This window comes from Neofelis nebulosa, chromosome 9 (assembly GCF_028018385.1).
Source record: "Neofelis nebulosa isolate mNeoNeb1 chromosome 9, mNeoNeb1.pri, whole genome shotgun sequence".
Taxonomy (NCBI): Eukaryota; Metazoa; Chordata; class Mammalia; order Carnivora; family Felidae; genus Neofelis; species Neofelis nebulosa.
In genome coordinates, this window is record NC_080790.1 from 39311809 (window position 1) to 39335339 (window position 23531).

Consider the following 23531-nt stretch of genomic DNA (forward strand, 5'->3'; position numbering starts at 1 on the left):
TTTGTGGTTCCATACAAATTTTAGGATTGTTTGTTCTAGCTTTGAGAAGAATGCCAGTGCAATTTTGATTGGGATTGCATTGAATGTGTAGACTGCTTTGGGTAGTATTGACATTTTAACAATATTTATTCTTCCAATCCATGAGCACGGAATGTTTTTCCATTTCTTTGTATCTTCTTCAATTTCCTTCATAAGTTTTCTATAGTTTTCAGCATACAGATCTTTTACATCTTTGGTTAGGTTTATTCCTAGGTATTTTATGGTTCTCAGTGCAATTGTAAATGGGATCGATTTCTTGATTTCTCTTTCTGTTGCTTCATTATTGATGTATAGCAATGCAACCGATTTCTGTACAGTGATTTTGTATCCTGCAACTTTGCTGAATTCATGCATCAGTTCTAGCAGTTTTTGGTGGAGTCTTTCAGGTTTTCCATGTAGAGTATCATGTCATCTGCAAAAAGTGAAAGTTTGACTTCTTCTTTGCCAATCTGGATGCCTTTTACTTCACTTTGTTGTCTGATTGTTGAGGCTAGGACTTCCAACACTATGTTAAACAACAGTGGTGAGAGTGGACATCCCTGTCTGATCTCAGGGGCAAAGCTCTCAGTTTTTCCCCATTGAGGATGATTTTAGTTGTGGGCTTTTCATATATGGCCTTTATGAGGTTAAGGTATGTTACTCCTATCCCAATTTCTTTGAGGGTTTTTATTAAGAAAGGATGCTGTATTTTGTCAAATACTTTTTCTGCATCTATTGACAAGATGATATGGTTCTTTTCCTTTTTGAAGTCTATAACTGAACAAAGACTGACCTCCCCCAAACAAGAAAGGATTCTGCTAGCAGACTGCCTTTGGACTTGAACTGCAACTCTTCTCGGGCCCCCTGCCTGCCAGCTTACCAGCAGGTTTTGTATTTACTAAGTCTCCACTATCACAAGAGCCAATTCATTAAAATAAATCTCTTCTTCCTCCCTCCCTGCCTCCCTCTCTCCCTCTCTCTCCACACACACACACGCGCGCGCGCACTATTGGTTCTGTTTCTCTAGAGCACTCTATCACAGAAGTTCTGGCACATGGTGAGGACAGGAGATGTACAGTATGATCATGCTGTTGTTGTTATTACAGTAACCTCCCCCCTCAGCCCACTCATCAGCACCACAGAAGGAAGACGCGCCTGTTGGAAGACATCTACCCCCAGAACCCAAGGCCTGAACCTGCTAATCCATGAAGCTCCTACCCCCATGCTTTGGCCTCTTATGGCTACAAGAGCTCTGGTTTTGCTGCTCCAAGGCAGCTCTCTCCAAAAGTCCTTCTTCTCGTCTCCCTAATGTCCATAACACACGACTCCAGGCTCTCCATTATCCTGCCTACCATACCTGGGAAAAGGAAGGATCTCATTTCCAGAGTGACTTGGGCAACAAGGGATGGTGATTGGGTCTTTGCTCTCAGTATAAACAAGAGAAAGTAGAAAGCAGAGATAAATAAGAAGGTCAATTCCTATCCTTATCTACCATGCAGGGATAACCAACAGTTTGTGTGTGGGATGCCTGCTTCTGATAGGGTGGGAATGACTTTCTGGTAAGCAAGGCCAGAACAACAGAAATGGGATGAAAGTTCTTCACTTTGGGCCTCTGTCCCCTCTGGTCCTTCTCTCGGCCTCCCCTCCCCCGCTCCAGCCTGGTAGCTTCTGAATACTTCTTGGTTGACCAATCCCAGCTGCCACCTCCCACCCCCGCCACCTTATGGGGGATCATACCACACCAAAGATGTGTGAGATGTACTGCATGCTGAACTGCTGGCTCTGGGGCGGCCAGTACTGTAAGAAAGTGTCCACGTCCACCCGCAGCTCCTTTTGCTCCTCCTCCCCGAAGTGCTCCACGTGGTTCTGCAGGTCATCCACAGCCACCAGGCAGCCCTCTGTGAGCCCAGTGCCCTCTCTCTCCACCCGCCACATGATGCGGGCCGCCAGCCTGTGGAGAGGGGCAGGGTTAGGGATGCCCCAGCACAGTCATTCATTCAACAAACACTTACTGAGCGCCTAATGCATGTCAGGCACAGGGCTGACCTACATATATGGAATTTCTTTTTATCGTGGAGCCTTTATTTTATTTTATTTTTTTATTAATTTTTTAATATGAAATTTACTGTCAAATTGGTTTCCATACAACACCCAGTGCTCATCCCAACAGGTGCTCTCCTCAATGCCCATCCCTCACTATCCCTTTTATAGTGGGGAGACCTAAGTTTAAAAAATAATAATTTAAACTAGCATTAAGTGCAACGCAAAGAATAAACTAGGGTAGAATAAAAACATAGTAGAGGGTGACTGGGGGAAGGGATGCCAAGGTGATTAGGGGAGGTGATACTGAGGATGATACTCAAGCTGAAAATGGAATGACTAGGAGCTGGTTCCGTGCAGATGGGAAGGAGCAGTGAGTACATAGACCTTGAAGAAGGAATGGGCTTGGAATGATGGAGAAACAGCAGGAAATCCAAGGTGGATGGAGCATAGTGAGTAGGGAGTGGAGAGCAAATAAAGAGGTGGGCAGGAGCCAGGTCATGTGGGGTCTATGAGACCATGAAAAAGGCATCTGGGGACACTGAGGTATGGCAGCCTGGGTCTCTCCTGATAATATGTGGCTAACTGAGATGAGCACTAGAGAAGGAGCCTAACAACCTGGGTTCATATCCATTTCCACTTACTATGTGACCTTGGGCAATTCCCTGGACCTATCTAAGGGCCAGTAAAAGATGATAATACATATCCCCTGACATAATATTTGGAAGACAAAGTGGTGTAACAGATGTCTACATGTGTGTGAACTTATCTGTAGTCTTAGTGATTAAAGGAAGAGGTGGGAAAGACAATCTGGGTGGGGAAACAGTATAAGAAAAGGCTCGGAGGCAGCTACAGGCTTGGCATATGCAGGGAGCAAGGAGGGGAGGGGGCTGGCCTGGCTGAGGCAGAGGGCTCTGAAGGAGGAGGGGAGGCAAGGTGGAATAGGAGGGAGCCCTGGAGAGCACAGGGTGTGGAGTGTGAGACAGAAGGGTGCAGTTCATCTTGAGGACAGTGAGGGTTACCTATTTGGTAGCCTATGCCCACTAGATGAAGCCTATGACTGAGAGGCATTTTGGCAACTCTCGGCTACTCACTGAATGCATGCTGGCCAAGCACCTGCAAGGGGGTGGGGGCCTAAGGCAGATCTTGTCCCTGAGGGACCTCCTTGGCAAAGAATAGGCCCATTTCTCCTCTCGTTTGGGTCACAGAGTTATTTCTGAAAAGATGCCCTGCTGGCAATCCCAGGTGCCTGGGAACTGAGGTATTCCCACATGGAGCTCAGTACAGCACTGTAGAAAATAAGGCTCCAGTAGGGCGTCTGTTGCCTCCAAATATTAGGGAAATGGTCCCTAAGTGTCCATCAATGGATGAATGGATAAATAAAATGTGGTGTGTGTGTGTGTGTGTGTGTGTGTGTGTGTGTGTGTAGATATATATATATACTGTATATATAATATACAAATATAATATATAATTATATAATATAAATATATATAATATACATGTATATATAACATATATACATGTGTATATATATATATATATATGTATATATATATATATAATGGAATACTATTCAGTCATGAGAAAGGAGGAAATCTTTCCATTTAAGACAGCATGGATGGACTTTGAGGGCATTATGCTAAGTGAAACAAACCAGACACAGACAAAAACTGCATGGTATCAGTTATGTATGGCATCTTAAAAAAGAAAAGAAAAAAGTCAAACTCATAGAAACAGAGGAAAGTGGTTTCCAGGGTCTGGGTAGTGGGGGAAACAGGGAGAGGCTAGTTAAAGCACAAACTTTCAGCTAGGAGATAAATAAGGTCTGAGGATCTAATGTAAAACATAGTGACTACAGTTGACAACACTGTACTGTATAATTATAATTTGCTGAGAAAGTAGAACATAAAGGTTCTCACTTGGGGAAAAAAAGGATAAATATGTCAGGTGATAGGTATGTTAATTAACTAGATGGGAGGTGTCCTTTCACATTGTATACACACATCAAATCATCATTATGTACACCTTAAATATCTTACGATCTTATATGCCAATTATACCTCAATAAAGCTGAAATTTTTAAAACATGAAAATAAAATAAAATTGCAAAAGAACATGTTTTTAAAGAAGCAGGATTTCAACAGATGGAACTAAGGGGATGGGGAGGCTGACTGAGCCATTTCATTTTGTAGTTTCCTAAAAATTACTAGGATATGATGATTCCATTCTGTACTTGAACTTCCCACCCTACCCACTGAAAATGGTCCCAACTTCACCTTCCCCATCTCTTCTGCTCTCCAACACCACCTCCCAAGCACTCAACTGCAGCCCTATCTTGCGGTGTTGGCCCTGAGATTCCTGGCCGCAGCCGCCCTGGGGATGCCACTAACTGTTGTGAATGTCTTTCGCGTATAATGAGTGCAGAGGGCTGTGTGCACAAGGCAAGGGACTAGTGGTCTATGGTTACTTGAAAAGCTCTGCATTTTATCTTGGTTTACCTGTCTGTTTTTTCCCTTTGTTTATTTGTTTTGTTTCTTAAATTCCACATATGAGCGAAATCTGACTTATTCCACTTAGCATAATCCTCTCTAGCTCCATCCATTTTATTGGAAATGGCAAGATTTCACTTTTTGATGGCTGAGTAATATTCCATTGTGTATATATACCACATCTTCCTTGTCCATCCATCAGTCGATGGACACTTGAGCTGTTTCTGTAATTTGACTATTGCAGATATGCTGCTATATAACCACAGAGAACAAAGTGATGGTTACCAGAGTGGTGGGTGCATGAAATAGGTGATGGGATCAAGAGGCACACTTGTGATGAGTGCCGGGTGATGTATGGGAATGTTGAATCACTACACTGGACACCTGAAAATAATATTACACTGTATGTTAACTAATTAGAATTTAAATAAAACCTTTAAAAAAAAAAGCTCTGCTTTTTTGTGTGTTTAATTCTGCTGGAATTAAATAGCTCAGCTGCTGTTGAGCTCTAGCTCATTTTGCCAAATCTTCAGATTTTTTTCTTTCAAGAGAAACCAGAAATCCTAATTTTTTTTAATGTGGAATTTTCCAATTTTTTTAAACATTGGCAGATCAAAAAAAAATTTTTTTTAAAGTTAAACACTAGGGAGCCATTGAGAACAGGTCTGCAGTCAAGTCTAGATGGGTTGTGGACTAAAACCATGGCCACAGACACCCAGTTCTAAATGGGCTCCCACACCTAAAGGGAGTGCACAGAGATGCCCCTATCCAGTCTCTCTGAGGCTCTACCGTGACCTGCACTCAGCCTGGCTTCCTTGGGCCTGGGAATGCTTGTCATTAATGCCTTCCCCACCTGACACTTGGGAATCCCAAACACTAGCCCCGGGGCCCAGCTCTGACCTGATGTTCTCATTGGGCACCTTCCCATATCTCTTGATGGCCGAACACTCGTTCTTGTGGTTCAGCCAAGCATCCTTCTGGCAGGTGCGGTCACAATAGTGGGCGAACTTGCACTGTCCACAGCGATGAAGCTTCTCCTGCCTCTTGAAGCAGGTATGGCACACAAAGTTAACAAGGCTGGGAATGAAGGGAGAAACAAGTGATTGGGGGTGGCACAGCAAACAGGGACTGCACTGGACATTGGACCCCAACGTGGGGACACTACTGCACGCTGCATATAAGCCTTTCAATTTAATTCTGCAAGTGTAGATTTAGACCCATATGCGGTAGGCACTGGGAATACATAAACTGCATGAGAAAGCTATGATAGCGGCCCCATGGGGTGTTCCTGGAACACACTGGAACAGACACTTGAGGAGCCCAGGAAGTCTTCCAAGCCAAAGGACTAGGTGGAAATTCCTCATGGTTCCCTCGCCAAAAGCCACAGGTCACTGGTACCATAGCACTCTGTGTGACATGACCCTCTTGTTCTTGAAAGGCAATGCCCCTTTCCCTTGAAGAATAAAACTCATAACTACCTGCAATATGATGGGACGTGAAACATGATGTATTTTTTGCAAAATGGGGTCTGCGCATTCTGATGTATGTCACAGTTCCGTGTGTTGTTTTTTTTTTTTAATTTTTTTTTCAACGTTTTTTATTTATTTTTGGGACAGAGAGAGACATAGCATGAACGGGGGAGGGGCAGAGAGAGAGGGAGACACAGAATCGGAAACAGGCTCCAGGCTCCGAGCCATCAGCCCAGAGCCTGATGCGGGGCTCGAACTCACGGACCGCGAGATCGTGACCTGGCTGAAGTCGGACGCTTAACCGACTGCGCCACCCAGGCACCCCAGTTCCGTGTGTTTTGCAAGAGTAACAATTACAAGGTTACTGATGTCACGGAGGTCACCCGCTGTATTCTCCTGACTCGGAGAGAGAGAGTGGAAGTGACATGGAAGGTCATGCCTGCCCACTCAGTGGGAGAGGGAGAGATGAATAGGCAGATGAGGTTCCTTACCCCTTATTTCCCACCCCCCAGTGTTCCCAAGAGAGAGCTTCATGTCTCCCAGGTTAGAGCCGTCTTTCAGGCAGAAAACAGCACAGGCTAGTATGATGGAAACCTAATACCAAGAGTGAGTGAAATCTGGCATGATGCGCAATATCTCAATATCTCTGCAATGTGGAGAAAAGAAACCCTGGCCACTGAAGCAGAAAAATGATGAAAACAAGCTCAGCAGTATGCGCAGAAACGCTGAGCTCCCTGGGAAAAAATGGGTATGTGAACTCAGACTGGAGTTTACGGTCTAAAGAGGCATCTCAAAAGTATAGGAAAACAGGAGCTTTTGGAATCACAGAAGGCTAGGGCCTGAAGAAAGAACCTTCAATAGAACATACAAACACAGAAATCCCTGTGTCCATCCTTGACCTTGCACTTTTTTTTTTTTAACGTTTTTATTTATTTTTGAGACAGAGAGAGAGACAGAGCATGAACGGGGGAGGGACAGAGAGAGAGGGAGACACAGAATCGGAAGCAGGCTCCAGGCTCCGAGCCATCGGCCCAGAGCCTGACGCGGGGCTCGAACTCACGGTCCGCGAGATCGTGACCTGGCTGAAGTCGGACGCTTAACCGACTGCGCCACCCAGGCGCCCCGACCTTGCACTTTTTAAGTTCCCATAGTGAAATAGAGTACACTGTTTCCAAGAACAGTTAATCCATTGTTGGCCAGTCCTAATTGTTGCAGATTTCCTCCTTGAGTTCAGCCTGAATTTGCCTTCCTGAGAAACATACTCCTATCATCGAATTCGGCTCTCTGGATCCTTGTCCAGTGGAACAGGCCTAGGTAGGTCAGTGACGCAAGAATCTGAAGACCGCTGCTGTGACTCCCTTTCATTCGCCCTCTCATTCCCAGCTCCTTCAACAGTCCTATTCTGGTGTCTGATGCGCCCACAGTGGGTCCCTGTAGCCAAAGGAAAGTGGGTGCAGCAGAGCAATCAAGCAAGATTCAGTGACCAATGCTAGGGCGCTGGGCTCAAGGAGACCAAAGGTCAGGCCCTGTGGCCCCAGGAGGGCATCAAGAAATGGAGAGAGGTAGAGAGCCAAACTGAGGGCACTGCTCAGGCTATTGCTGTAAGCTAGGTCCTGGGCTTCCTGGAGTCCAGTTTTCAGCCACTGGGTGGCCAACTCAACACACTGCTGTGTCCCCATCTGCTGTGAGGTATGTTGCTTATAACTTGTTACTAATCATGAAATACTCATGGGCATGGAAGGTTAGTGGTTATAAGTTTAGAGCAGGTTCAAAGTTATCCCCCTAATAATGTCTTCCTCACTCCCATGCAATCCCTTAAGCTTTCCCAATGGGAGAGGAAGAGTAGAATTACACTAGCATATTTAGAATATGCTATATTTGCACAGAATCTGCAGCCCATCGTAGCTATACCACAGAGGGTATTCCCTGCTTGAGAAGGTCATATGTCATGAGCGCTCCAGCAGAACAGAGCAGATAGGCTCATGCAGGACCCTGACCATTTAGTGGAACCTTCAAACCCCTAGAAATGGGGAGCTATGAATTTCTCGTATCTGCCTCAAGTCAAGATGGCATTCTCTGGCAGAAATGTGAAGTTCTTCAGCAGAGACTGAATTGCTGAAGAACCCAAGTAATTTGGATCCCAATGAGGCTCCAAATCCTGTCTCCTGGCCACTCAAGGGTGGATACTGGGTCACAGAGTTTTATAATTACAGGGCCAAGAACAGAGTATGGTATCCAGGTGTGGTGCTATAAATGCTTTCCTGCAAAAAAAAACAAAACTCAGTTATTTGAGATAAAATTAAAAATCTAGTCACTGGTACGTCCCAGGTTTTCTCAAAGGCACACAGCCAAATCAGAGCTTCCCTCCATTTGTCCATATGATGCTACCTCTTTTAAATAGCTTGACGTATGACTGACATACATATCCAAAATCTTTAATTTGGTAGACTCTGACATGTGCATATACTTGTGAAACCATCAACATGACCAAGACAGTGAACCTATCCACATTCCCCCAAATTTCCTCCTGACATTGAATTTTTTAACCTGAAGTGGGGTCTTCAACTTTATGGTATTCCAAACGGTCAAAATCATTTTGAGCTTTCAGTTTTTCATCACTTATAACAGTATGCTAAGCCATGAGTCATCTCCAAGTCTGAGAGCATCTCTTAGTTTGGGATGGGGAAGGAGGAGCAGATTCTCACCTCTAGGGTATCAGGACTCAGACCAGGAATACAAACCCAAGGCAGGAAAGAAAGGGAAATGGTCTGGAGAGGGGAGAGTTAGAAGCAAGTATGATCATGCAGGCTGCCATTTGTGACTTGTCACTTGGAACTCCATGCCTATCTGCCCTAGGGATGTCCATCAGGGAACAAACCCGCACTGGATTGCCCTAACATTTTATACCCAAACTGATATTTTTAGAACATTCAAGCATTATATCCTCATATTTTTATTTGTACACATATATTCACATTCGTATACATATTCCATGCTGAAACTGGAATTTACACCTACCAAATATTATGCATTGCAGTTCTCACACCATTTCACTGTTTCACATTTTAAAAAGGACCACAAACTCCAGGTGGTCACCTAGAATGACAAAAGTTCTGCTTTATCTTTATGAGCTCCACTTATTTCTTTCTTTTTTAAAATTAAAAAAAATTAATATTTATTTTTGAGAGAGAGAGAGAGAGAGAGGGACAGAGCATGAGTGGGGGCGGGGGGCAGACACAGAATCCGAAGCAGGCTCCCGGCTCTGAGCTGTCAGCACAGAGCCTGATGTAGGGCTTGAACCTATGAACCATGAGATTATAACCTGAGCTGAAGTCAGACGCTTAACCAACTGAGCCATCTAGGTACCCCTGGGGTCTGCTTATTTCTAATACACTTAAACTTCAGGAAGAGATAATAGCATAGGGGTTGGAGACATGAGCTGTGGCCTTCATAAGCTCAAGCAATTGTGAACCTTAAGAAGTTGTTCTTGCAACAAACATGTAGTGTTTGGGAACATGTGTTAGGGGCCAACTGAGAGTCTCCCGGATTAGCTCCCAGGAAGAATACAATGTTTATTAAGGGTTATGTGGTTTTAAAATGTGCCAGTTTGAAGTTTATGCAACAGCAATTGTTTAGAACTTAGATAAACACAGTTTTTCTTTTTTCCCAAGAAGAGTATTTTATCCCTGACATTGTTTAGAATTACTGGTGCATGGTGATAATCAAAACAGAATCGGGGCGCCTGGGTGGCGCAGTCGGTTAAGCGTCCGACTTCAGCCAGGTCACGATCTCGCACTCCGTGAGTTCGAGCCCCGCGTCAGGCTCTGGGCTGATGGCTCGGAGCCTGGAGCCTGTTTCCGATTCTGTGTCTCCCTCTCTCTCTGCCCCTCCCCCGTTCATGCTCTGTCTCTCTCTGTCCCAAAAATAAATAAAAACGTTGAAAAAAAAAATAAAAACAGAATCTTTTAGTCAGGTTTTTAAAAGTCAGTTCTGTTATTGTTTTTAAATTCTGTGCAGACAATGCCCCCTTACTGTCTGCCCCATAGTTGGACCTCTGGCATTGCCCTTCCCTTCGTCCACACTGCCTGTGAGGCTCAAATTTTCTTAGTCTGGCTCATAGAAAGACAATACATCTGTCCTGGAGCCTGCATCCAGGCCCCCATAAACTGACCTAACACACTTCTTAATGGAGCCTGATTATAGAATAATCTATCTGCCGTGAACTACAGCTATAATATGTCCATAAGAAATTCTAGTGGAAAGCCCCTTACATCTCCCAAGTCACTAACAACCATTTTGACAAGGAGAAGGCTGGAGACTAGAAGGACGATGAGGGTAGGTTTGAAGCAGAGCTGGGTTTCTCGAACTTCCGTGTGTACACACATCACCAGAGATCTTGTTAAAATTCAGGTTCCAATTCAGTAGGTCTGGAGTGGGGCCCAGGATTCTGCATTTCTCACAAATGCAGTCTAACAGTGTAAAGACTTCACCCCAGACTGGATGATAGAGAGACCTCTCCAGTCACTATACAATCAATTATAGTCCTTGAATCAATTCAGCTACCATCAATTCAATTCATCAGTTCAGCATTTCACATCATCTTGTCTCATCAGAGTCTTTACACTTTTCTATAATAAACTTTTAATTACTTTTCATAGAAAGAAAATGTGGTCAATTTGGAATGGTTCTTTTTCTTATAGTGAACACATAGTGGGTTCCAAATGTTAGCCACCCAACTATGCAAACTACTTCCAAAGGCTTACACACCTGTTTTATAACCCATCCTACAATTTTGCTAGGGCATGGAGTCAAGTTTTAAAGGCTAGTGAAAAAGCATCGGGAGTTATCCCCTAACTTAGATCTCCTTAGGATGAGGCTGACCTTTCTCTCCATTACCTCACCTGCCAGTAAAGCTTAGCCATGAGGCTGGAACCAGGAAGGACGAGGGGGGTAGGTTTGAAGCAGAGCTGGGTTTCTCGAACTTCTGTGTGCACACACATCACAAGAGATCTTGTCAAAATTCAGGTTCCAATTCAGTAGGTCTGGAGTGGGGCCCAGGATTCTGCATTTCTAACAAGCTCCTAGGTGATGCTGAGCTGTAACTTTGAGTAGCAAGAATGTAGAGATGAGAGAAAACCTGCTCCTTCTGGTGGGGTGTGCAAGGAAGTGTCAGGCGGGCAGAAAGGGGAAGCTTAATTAAAAAAAAGAAAAGCCCATCTCTCTGGTCTCCATCTCCTTTAATGGTGGTGGGATGGGTATTACGGAAGGTCAGACCTGGAGCCGGTCAGAGCTGGGTTCAACTCCGGATTCCAGTATCTACCTCAAGCAAGTACCCTAACCTCTCTGGGCCTTCATTTCCATACGTGAAAATGGGAATAATAATACCTAGATCTTGATGCCTTTTTAAAAAAATTTTTTAACATTTATTCATTTTTGAGAGACAGAGACAGAGCATGCATGGGGGAGGGGCAGAGAGAGAGGGAGAACAGAATCCAAAGCAGGTTCCAGACTCTGAGCTGTCAGCACAGAGCCCTACTTGGGGCTCCAATCCATGAACCGTGAGATCATGACCTGAGCCAAAGTCAGACGCTTAACTGACAGAGCCACCCAGGCGCCCCATAACAACACCTAGATCTTGATATCTTTTAGACAAATGTTACTTTTTAATGAAACATGCTTACTATTTTTAAAAATTCAAGCAAGAAGAAGATTATAAAGAAGTTCCCAAATCCCACCACTATCAGATTAAATGTAAAGTTAGCCAGCTCTGAGCCTGGCACAAGATAGTGCTCAGTAGACGACAACCGGGTCCATCCACCCATCTGTCACATGGGGAGGTTGGGCCAGGTGATCTCAGAGCTCCTGCTGTCCTCCAGCATCCACTAATTCTCAGGCAGCCACCAGCGAGAAAGACCTCCAGGCTAGCAGAGAACCCCTGTAGGAGGGGCAGGTAATTCTCTGACAGAAATACCTCCCCTCATTCTTACTAACCCTAATGAGAGGGAGAGGGAGAGAGAAAGAGAGAGAGAGAGAGAGAGAGAGAGAGAGAGAGAGAGAGAAAATCCAGAAGACAGGAAGTCCTAAAACCACTTTTTGGGTTGCAGGAGAAAGATGCTTCTTCTAGCCAGGCTTAGCCAGGCAGCCTTCAGGAAGTCCCATTTTTCCTCCTAGTCTCTTTCCCCAGTGCCCACAGAGGATGTTAATTCCCACCTACACAACCCCCTGCAATTTTCAAAGAGATGTTGTAAGCAATTCTCCTTTGTTAAACCTTCACAACAACCCTTAGAAGTAGTGATTACTACCCTCCTGGGGATACGAGGATCCTTATAGGGGTTCCTCATGTCTGCCACTGCGCCCAGCACAGAGGACAGAGGAAGTCCCCAGAGCCCACTTTTGGGCTCTGTCTGCAGCCCTGAGTGTTCTTTGCCCTGGCCAGCGGGTCCCCACTCACTCCTTGCTCTGCAGCCCTGCCCTGGGTCATGTCACCTGTCAGAATCAAGAGGGCTAGAAGGGCAGCTGCTGCTCAACTCCTTATATGGAAATAACCAGTTGCTGGACAGATAAATGCCAAGAGAAGGCGCCTGCAAGGTGGACAAGCCGCCTAAAAACACAGCCAGAAAGGACTGAACCAACAGCTCTCGCTTTCTGTACTGCTTAAAGACTCTCAGCCTGCCAGGAGCTGTTCCCTCAAAAACCAAGGGGGAAGGGGGCACATCCTAAAGAACATCCCACATTCCTCAAGTACCCAGAGGATTTTACAATATTTTAAATTCCTCTCTCCTTCCTTCCTCGTCCCTTCCACTCTACTTTCCTTTCACAAGTATTTACTGGGCATCCATTATGTGCTGTGCGTTGAACTTGGTAATACAGGGCCTTAAAGATAAACAAGACACAAACCTTGCCTTTGAGCGGTCCCTAGGCTGAGCTGGGGCATTAACACATATAAGCAAGGTGAGGCATGCCATCTAGGAGTGCAGGTAACTCCTGCAGGGTTCGAGGGAAGCCTAACTCCCACTGAGGTGGGGGAGGCGAGGAATCTGGGAAGGCAATCATCTGTGAAGGGAGGAGGCACTGTTCTGACCCTCTAAAGATGGGCCGAGTTTGTACTCAGAGACCGTCAGTTCTTCCATGGAGAGGCACTGGCTTGAGTCAAAGGCATCCATATAGGGGCACAGGTACATACAGGAGAGACGGGAGTAAGCTATCTGACAAGATCATAGGATGCACCACACTGGGAAATGATGCTGGAACAATGACCGGAGGTGAGGTGACCTGGAATGCTACTCTCAGTAGTATGTCCTTATTCTGCAGGCAAAGGGGGAACCACTGAAGGCTCCCGCAGAGAAGAGACACCCACCCAGAGTTGGAAGGCTCATTTTCTTTTCCCCATGGCATCTACTTAATGTTGTTTTGAAATGGCCCATGTCAACCCCTGAGGGGCATCGCTGGATTCATGTTTGCACTATACAGGCCTTAGCTTAAGAAGTTAAGGGGCGCTTGGGTGGCTTAGTCGGTTAAGCGGCCAACTTCGGCTCAGGTCATGATCTTGCGGTCTGTGAGTTCGAGTCCCGCGTCAGGCTCTGTGCTGATAGCTCAGAGCCTGGAGCCTGTTTCAGATTCTGTGTCTCCCTCTCTCTGACCCTCCCCCATTCATGCTCTGTCTCTCTGTCTCAAAAATAAATAAACATTAAAAAAAATTAAAAAAAAAAAGAAGTTAGGTGATACTGCTTCCTTAGGTCAGATCTAGGTATTGCCTATTTTTTAACATCTCTTCTATATTCACGTAGCAATTCTCCAGCTTTCCTCTGCCACAACTCACACGAAGAAGTTCACACTCCCAACTCAGACCTGTCTGCATTTCCAACACTGTAGCTGTGACCACACCTCATTTCCCATGCTTAAAACACATCTTCAGATGCACATGACTGAAGATGAAATCACTGTGGGGACAACCTGGCATTTGATCTCATTTATATTTAAAAAGCAATTATTTGCAAACTTCTGCATTTAAGGATTAAATGCGTTTCATAAAATGTAGCAATACAACCTGTAATGGGGCACGTGACACGTCACCACATCTTGCACCTGCAAAAGTGTCAAACTAAAGACATTGCGAACCTGGTTGGCTCAGTTGGTATAGCATGTGACTTTTGAGCTCAGGGTTGTGAGTTCAAGCCCCACGTTGGGTATAGAGCTTACTTAAAATAAAATAAAGACATAGTTTTAAATCTGCTATGGTTATCCGCAACATCGAGTGTAAATGTTTAACACTGTAAATTGAACAATAAACAGTGATTCATTCATTTCTGAACTAACTGTTCAGGAATTTCCCTAATCCTTCTATTAAATGATTTCCATTTATAGCATCATTTGCTCCCCCCACGCCCCCCACCAGCTGTTATCAGATTAAAGGCCACAGTGTGTTGGTTGTGTATGCCACACTAATCCTCCTGTTCCCACAAGCCCATATAGAATTACACTGGCTAAAAGCCCAGCTGTCTCCAGTGGACCTGAAGCTCATAACTGGTCCAATTTTCAAAAAAGCCTGGCTGGCATTAATTTCTCTTAAAGTACTCTACTTTTTCTTATGTTCTTATCATTGTTTATTCCTACATATGTGTGCATAATCTCCTAGACACTTTCAACTGCTTATACAGAATCACTTAGGAACCAGTCTTTACTTAAAGAAATTTTTGTAAAAATCCACTATCCTTGTTCCTTCTTAACATTTTTTTTTGTGATGAATTGGATTAATAGGAAATTCATCTTACTGGTTGTGGTAGGTTGAATAATAGTGCCCTCAAAATGTCAAGGTCCTAATCCCTGGAACCTGTGAATATGTTACACTACATGGCAAAAGGGACTTTACAGATGTAATTAAGGTTAAAGACCTTGAGAAGGGGAGATAATCCTGAAACATCCCGGTGGGTCTAATGCAATTGCAAGGGTCCTTATAGGAAGGAGGCAGGAAGTCTCCTGTGTAATCACATGTATATTCCTGTTTTTTACCTAGGAGTCTCTGAATCTAACCATTCTCAGGTCCCAGAATCAGATTTTGATTGTTCTGAAATTGATGGATGAGTATCGTTTTCTTTATTAAGACTAAATATTATTAACTGGACTGACAAGGAAAGAAGAAATTAAGTCAGCGATGCCGGACCCACTTGGGGTGGGGGGCAGTGATAAATGGACAAGATCTCAGGAATCTTAGTCCTTCCCTATGGCTTGTCCATCCATGTATGACCTGGGATGGCCTGCCTGTCTCCTCAATAAGCCTCAGCTTCCTGATCTATAAGAGAGGACTGAATATATCCAATGGGTCTCAACCTTCTTTTGGGTTCAAAGTGATTTTGAAAGTGATGAAAGCTATAGACTTTCTCCCCAGAAATAAAAAGCACAGATTCACATCCACATAAGCTTTGATCTTTCAAATATAGTTCTCTCCTTAGCTAAGGATCCATGGACCCAAAGCCTAGATGCACTCTAAATTCATAACGTCTGGGACTGTTAAAAAGGAACCATCAAATAGCATTTTGGGCTTCCGGAACTGCTCATGAGCACCATTCCCATGCCATGTCTTGTGTTTAATGCTAAAATAAAAAATAACCAGAACAATCTGTTGCTGCACCGGAGTCCTTCACATGTACTGATGAAATCATGAAACCCATAGAATCTCACGCTAGAAGAGATCTTCAGGGTCAAATGACCCAATTCCCCTCTACTGCCCAACTCCCCAAGGACATCATCTCTGCCAGGTTGCCACCAGAAACTACAAAACCTTGGAAATAGCTTCCCATCTCCAGACAGCACTGGTAGCCCTGGTCTCCCATTAGGCAATAGAGGTTCAGTGTCAAGGGCCTAAAAGTTTACAGGTGACCCAGGAAAAGGTTTGGAATTCATCACACCTTTGAATAGTCCCCAAATTTTCTTAAAACAAAAAAAAAATGCAAAATGGAAATTAATAACAATTGTAATAGCAAAGTTATAAAAACCCATTCAGAAGTGGTAAGCAAAAACTACCTTTTGACATATTGTGAGATAGAACCTCTAAAGGTAAAGGTGTCCAGGGCCTACTTCATTCTTAAATGTCTTGAGCTCTAACTAGCACTTTCCCCACCACACATCCCATTTTGACCAGAAATAACTTTTGCTCAAGGTGCTTGGTTCTCACCCTTCTGTCAAGTACAAAAATAAAGAACCCTCTGTCTTGCAAATGACAGTTTGTTATTTGTAGATGGCTTTTAGGAGAAGAAGTTCTCCAATGTTATTGTAAAATATGCTTCAAATTCCTATCCTGGTCAAATCTGATTCTATTCCACATTGGCCATGAATCTATTTGTTTGTGGGTTTTGTTTGAAGACGGTGATGGTGATGGTGGCAATGGGATTGTACTCAGTGTGATAAATGGCGCCCCATGGACCTCAGTCTGTAGGTCCACTGGGCTAACGAACTGATTTTATAGTTTGGAAAAGATGAAGGTTCTACTTCAGAGAACTGGAAGGGTCCTTTCAAGACCAAACAGCGAAAAGATAAGGATTGAATCTTGCTGAAGGCCTGAGTCAGTCTTACGGCTAAAACCATTTATCTTCTCATTCCCCTTGACAGAAAATGAACTAAATAAGCTAAAAAATGAAAGTGAATAAATTCAAGGACAATAAGTAACCGCATAAAAATAAACTAAAAAAAAGAAACTTAAAGCTTAGGCATAATTTTAATATATATATTATATATATATAATATATATGCACATATGATAGAAAAATGAATAGGTTTTAAAATAAAAGACATGAAAAATAAAGAAAGTCAAAAGTAACTGAGGACTAGAAAAGAGTTAAAATCAAAAGGGCTAATAAACCAAAATGATTCATAAGAATTCAAACAATTTAGAAGTTCTGAACATTAAGGAATAATAAAACAAATAAGCTTTGTTTTATTAAAGAGTAATAAAACAAATGAGGAGTAATAAAACAAATAAAACAAAGTTTTAAAATGAGGGCATCAATAGAAAATAGACAAATCAGGGGCGCCTGGGTGGCGCAGTCGGTTAAGCGTCCGACTTCAGCCAGGTCACGATCTTGCGGTCTGTGAGTTCGAGCCCCGCGTCAGGCTCTGGGCTGATGGCTCGGAGCCTGGAGCCTGTTTCCAATTCTGTGTGTCTCCCTCTCTCTCTGCCCCTCCCCCGTTCATGCTCTGTCTCTCTCTGTCCCAAAAATAAATAAAAAACGTTGAAAAAAAAAAAAAAAAAAGAAAATAGACAAATCACAAAAGAAGGATGTAATGATCAAAAAACAGATTTTTTTAAAAAATATCTCACTTCCTTAATCAAAAAATTCAAAACAAAATAGTACTAAGTTTTTATAGGTGAAGTTGGAAAATACGAAAGTAAAAGTTAGTTTTCTGTTAGCTAGTGCTTGGATAAGGAGGCAAATGCTATAACCCTCATGGAATAAACTAGTATACTCCTCTTTGGGGGGGGGGGGTGATTTGGAAATCTATAGTAAAAGACTCAAAACTGTCTTTTCAATCCAAAATATACACTTCTAGGAGTTTATCTTTAATAAATAATCAGAGATGTACAGAGAGATCTATTAGGAAAACTGAAACAACTTTGACATTCAAAATATGGCACTTGCTAATCTGATATATAACAGTCAAAAGAAATACTACGCAGTCATTAAAAATTCCTTAGAATTTTTAAATGCTAAAATATTTGGCTCGGTCAGTTAAGCATCTGATTCTTGATTTCTGCTCAGGTCATGACCTCACAGTCTGTGGGTTTGAGCCCCATGTTGGGCTCTGCACTAACAGCATGGAGCCTGCTTGGGATTCTCTCTCTCCCCGCTCTCTCTGTCCCTCCCCTGCTCATGTACTTGCACTCTCTCAAAATAAATAAACTTTAAAAAAGTAAATTATATATTGTTTAAGAATATGTACACATGTGGTAAGACTATTCCTCAAAAGGCAAAGGAATAAATAACATAAAATTCAGGCTACTAGTTACCTTTGGGACAAGTTGGGGACAGGATAGGGGAAGATAGAGAAGACACAATAGAATCACATACTCTAGCTAAACAGGATGATGGTTTTATGGGTGTTCATTTCTTGTTATGCTTCATAACATACACAGGTACATACAAGTCATATGTTGTTTGAAAGAATTTTCATTTAAACGTTGTGCTCAACTAAAAATAAAATCTTTCCTCATATTTGTGTTTGGAGGGTAGGGCAGGAAGCCTGGCTTGCAATAACATGGATTAGGATGTGTCTCTTCTATAGAATGATTAAAATGTGCCTCTTTTGTGGGTCACTCTCAGTCCTACCTCCCCCCTCAGGTTTCTCATCTACAGTGGCTGAGTCTCCCCAGGAGGCCACAATGGGAGGGCAGAATGGGCAAAGCTTTCCTCCCATGCCTTTCCAGGCTATCTTTGGTATACCCAAAGTGCAGCCCCTTCATGTTTGCAGTGACACACTTGGGAAAAATAACTTTTTAAAAGTATCTCTTTTAGATTTTTTTTCAATCATCATAAAGATCATTTACTCCAATCACCCCAATTTTTATTATTGTAATAATAACATAACATTTTGCTAGCATTCTATCTGCAATGTTCACTAAAGTTGTTTTGTAATTATTACTTCTAATGAATGATGACTTATTTATACCAAGAAAACCATGTAAACATCAATCAGGAAAAAAGTGGTAGGAGAACACGCAGCCATTAAATACTATGTTTATGAAGAGAATACAGTCACCCAGAAGTACTTAAACTATGAAACGTAAAACATCATAGTTTCTGTAATAAGATCCCAGCTGTGCAGTACAAATGAAACCTACCTTTTAAAATAAATGGTAAGGAAACAGACAACAGTGTTTAGAGTTAGTATCTTTGTGTGAAGATACTAAAGATTTTTTTCTTCCTTAGTTTTCTTTTTATAATGGAAGGAAAACCCACTCAACTCCACTCTTAAAAGGGACACTAATTGGCTATATTAGGTTTTAGGGAACTAGAGGCACCAATGGAGGTATTCAATACAAGGCAGTGTGGCGACTCAGTGGCGGCATCAAGATTAGTGTTCCGAGTTTCTGTTTTCTAACTTTTTTGTCTTTATTCTGAACCCAACTGACTCCTTTACCACACTCACCTCCATGCACGACACACATACAAGTAAATTAATAAAGCCAGACAGACTCCTGTTGAAGAGGTATAACTGTCTCCTTCCGCAGGTGGCAGTCAGCCACATACTCCATTCACTGCCCTCTCCCTGCGGGTCCTGGTAGGCAGGAAGAAACGAAGATCTGAATGCTAATCAAATTATCTCTGAAAAGCAGTGCCCGTTCCCAGGATGGTCTATACAGCGAGCCAACCACAAAGCCTAGATATCAGAGGCCATCTTGATTCAGATCACATCAATGTCAGGCAGGTCACCCAGCTTTAGGTGGAGGGAACATTGTCATAGTTTAATCACTAGGCAGATTTGGTTTTGTTTTGTTTTGAAATAAAGATTTAATACTAATTTAAAAGTTTGGTCAAGTATAGACATGGTTGTGGGGAAATGGGAATGTAAATTTAATAGAGCCACTTTGGAGGGCCTATTAAAATAGAAACAGCACACTCTGGAACAATTCCCCTTCTAGCCATATATCCTTGAGAATAATCACACATGTGTGCAAGTGGACATGGTCTAGGATTTTATTTGCAGAAATGTTTGTTTTTGTGAAAAGCTAGAAACCACTGAAGGTCTCTCATTAGGGAAGTGGATAAATAAGTTTTCATATATTTATTGGGTAGAATATCCACAGCAGTTGTAATTGGCGATCCACATAGCATATGGATCAACACGGATAGATCTACATGGGGGTAAAAGAAACAGATCTTTGAGGATTTAAAAGAATTATCTATAGACCTATAGTTCCCATGAGGGTCGATATCAAAAACATGTTCAGTGAAGACAGCAAGTTCTAGAATGACATCTGAAGTATGATACTGCTTCTATTAAAAAAAAGAAAAAGACAAACTACAGTGCTACATTCTTGATAAATGAAGATATATGTATGTACTAGTACAAGAACATTCTAGAAGGAAGCACATTAAAATCATAACAAGTATTACCTCTGAGGAAAGACAGGAGATTGGGATTGGGAGTAGTAATGGTAAAAAGGGATTTCGGCTTCATGGTGATATTCTAATGTTCCAAATGTAAATGGATTGTAATGTTTACAATTACTTTTTAAAAGTCTCAGCAATTACTTTACGCTGTAATATATTTATTATACTCAAGAAGCTAAAAACATGGAGCCTTTTGTAAGAAAATGTTTCCTATGGGGCGCCTGGGTGGCTCAGTCGGTTGAGCATCTGACTCTTGGTTTCAGCTCTGGTCTATCTCACAGGTCATGTGTTCGAGCCCTGTGTCAGGCTCTGTGCTGGTAGTATGGAGACTGCTTGGGATCCTTTCTCTCCCTCTCTCTCTGCCTCTCCCCTTCTAAGTAAATAAATAAACTTAAAAAAAAAAAAAGAACGAACGAACAAAAGAAAGAAAAGAAAGAAAGAAGAAAGAAAGAAAGAAAGAAAGAAAGAAAGAAAGAAAGAAAGAAAGAAAGAAAGAAAGAAAGAAAGAAAGAAAGAATGTTTCCTATAGTACCACACCCACCTCTCCAGTGGGCTCCAGCACACCCACTCAGCCAAGTTCAACGGTATTGTGAGAAAGTACCCCAGCGCCTTGGCTCACCTTTACAACCCTCCTAGGGACCAGAACAAATCACATTAGTGATGACTCTTTTCAGAAAAAGTTATTCCAGAAAACAGCTGTCAGAAGTGCCATTTTGTTAAAAATGATCAAATGGCTTCTATCCCTTTCCCTGAAGATTTTGAGAGCAAAGTGTTTTAGAGTTTGGCACCGGCCAAACCAACAGAGAAAAGAAGGCAACACCCCACATTTCATACCTGTCAAAAACCACTGCGGAATAAGCCCGCTCGGCGAAGATGACATCCGCAGCCCAGAACTCCTTAGTGGCCTTCAGACCCCTGCCTTTACCCTCAGAAGTGAAGACCTCCACGTTCTCCATTCTCCCTATTGTCATTTCAGAGTCTTTCAGGCAGCTCGGCAGATATTTAACACGGAGCCAAGTCCCCTGTCATTGCTATTTCAGCACCTTCAGCATCCCAAAGAGCAAGCCTATAAATGGACAAGCACCTCCCCTTCCCTACCCCCTCTCAGCAATGGGGCCCTCACCTCCCCCTCTGCCACGCTTCCTGGAGGTGGGAATGGGGCAGGCAAGAGAATGGTGATCCGAGAAGGGTCACGTTCATCACCAGCAAAGCTGGCAAAGCAGAAATGACCACGGGCTGGTGCACCTCTCGAACTGGACCTGAAATTTTTGCAAAATTCCTTTGCAAGAAGCAGCTCAGTCCTGGATGGCGGTTGTGCTCAGCTTCAGTTGGAATAGGGAACACTTGGTCAGTGGGGTATTTTTAGCAGCCAGATGCCTCTGTCAATCCCAAGCAGACAGCTGAAATGGTCCAAGAGAAGAGGTGATGCTTGCTGCTCTGGGAACCTTCAGCTGTCAGGCTCATACTTTCTCAAGTGAGATGGGCCCCTTGTTCCCCTCTCCCCTCCCCCATAGGTGGATTGCTTGCAGAATACAGCAGATGCCCAACTGACCCCCTTCGCACATACGGAACAGTACTATTTAGGCTCCAAGTGACATCCCTCTTCTCCAGTATTACCTGGGACTCCCACAGCACCCCCACGCAGGGCTCAGAGGTCTGGGAGCCCCCTGATGATACAGGGGTGCTGGATGCAGGCTAGGAGAGGAGATAGGCCTTGAAAATGAAAACCCTCATTTCTGTCTTTTTATCAAATCTCCCTTAAACCGTGTCTGTTGCCAGGAGAACACCAACATGCTCTGTCTTTCTTCTTTCCCAGGAATAAGGACATTGGAGGGAAAATTCTAAGTGTCCATTGACCTAAATGCCACTCTTCTTTTTTTTTTTTTTTTTTAAAGTAAACTCTACACCCAATGTAGGGCTCGAACTCACAACCCCTAGATCAAGAGTCACAAACTCTACAGACTGAGCCAGCCAGGTGCCTCTAAATGCCACTCTTCTTGATTGCCAGACAGCTCTTCCCAAGGTTGAAAAGACAAATACCACGTGATTTCACTTATATGTGGAATCTAAAAAACAAAACCAACAAAGCGGAAAAAAACTCACAAATACAAACTAGTGGCTGCCAGAGGAAAGAGGGGTGGGGGCATGGGCAAAAGGGGAGAGGGAGATACAGTCTTCCAGTATGGAATGAATGAGTCACAGGGATGAAAGGCACAGCATAGGGAATATAGTAATAGTCTGTAATAGCCTTGTATGGTGACAGACGGTAGTGACACTTGTGAGCACAGCGTAACGTACAGAGTTGTCAAATCACTATGTTGTACGCCTGAAGCTAATACTAACATTGTATGTCAATGATACTTCAATAAAAAGAAATAAAATAAAAATAATTTTTTTTAAATCATAAATAAATAAAACAAGACTGGATGCCCCAAAGAGTAAACATCACATGCTCCCAATGGTTAAAAAAAAAAAAAAAAAAAGATTGAAAAAGAGCTCTTCAATCCAGGTTGACTTCAAATGAATACCTGGACCCCCATTGCCTGGCAACTCAGAGCTCCCCTCAGGAAGGGAGTAGACTGTTCTCTAAACACTATACCCCTGGAACAGGTTCAGCCCAAGCCAAGGTCAAGAAAGAAATCTTGCTGCTCCAAGACAGAAAGAGAGGGAACATCAAGCCCAATGCTTTAGTTATGTATCTGTGGGTCTTGACCTTATCAGAACAAGTATTATATTAAAGTGTGGTCAATAGGGGGCACCTGGGTAGCTCAGTCAGTTAAGCATCTGACTCTTGACTTCAACTCAGGTCATGAGTTCAAGCCCTGCGTGGGGCTCCATGCTGAGCATGGAGCCTGCTTGGGATTCTCTCTCTCTCTCTCTCTCTCTCTCTCTCTCTCTCTCTCAAAATAAATAAATAAGCATTTTTTAAAAACCTTGAAAAATGAAAAAAAATAAAGTGTGGTCAATAGAATAAAGGCCCACCCCCCACAAAGATGTCCAGGCCCTGCTCCCCAGACCTGGGAATATGTTACCTTACACGACAAAAGAAACTTTGTAAGTGTGATTAAGTTAAGGATCTTGAGAGAGAGAGATTATCCTGGATTGTCCAGTAGGGCCCAATGGAATCACAAGAATCCTTATAAGACGATGGCAGAGGGTCAGAGTCAGAGAGACATTTGAAGATACTATATTGATGGCTTTGAAGATGGAGGGATGGGTCATGAGACAAGAAATGCAGGTGGTCTCTAGAAACTAGAAAAGGCAAGGGAGCAGCTTCACCCCCTTGGACCCCCAGAGGGAAAACAGCCATGGTGACATCTTGATTTAAGCCCAGTGAACCCAATTTCTGGCTTTTGACCACCAAACGGTAAGATAGTAAATTTATGTTAAATCACTAAGTAATTTGT

General features: G+C 43.0%; 1 protein-coding gene across 2 annotated transcripts in view; it reads right to left on the bottom strand.

Moving 5' to 3' along the window:
- Nucleotides 1-21169, bottom strand: part of SMYD1 (SET and MYND domain containing 1) — a 45103-nt gene extending 23934 nt beyond the window's left edge. For both annotated transcript variants that reach the window (XM_058683395.1, XM_058683394.1), the window contains exons 1-3: nucleotides 20959-21169; nucleotides 5451-5627; nucleotides 1756-1969 (exon numbers count right to left, since the gene is read on the bottom strand). In XM_058683395.1, coding sequence (XP_058539378.1) covers nucleotides 1756-1969; nucleotides 5451-5627; nucleotides 20959-21095 — 528 coding nt within the window. In that variant the 5' untranslated portion in view covers nucleotides 21096-21169. The remainder of the gene's footprint in view (nucleotides 1-1755; nucleotides 1970-5450; nucleotides 5628-20958) is intronic.
- Between the last annotated feature and the right edge of the window lie 2362 nt (nucleotides 21170-23531).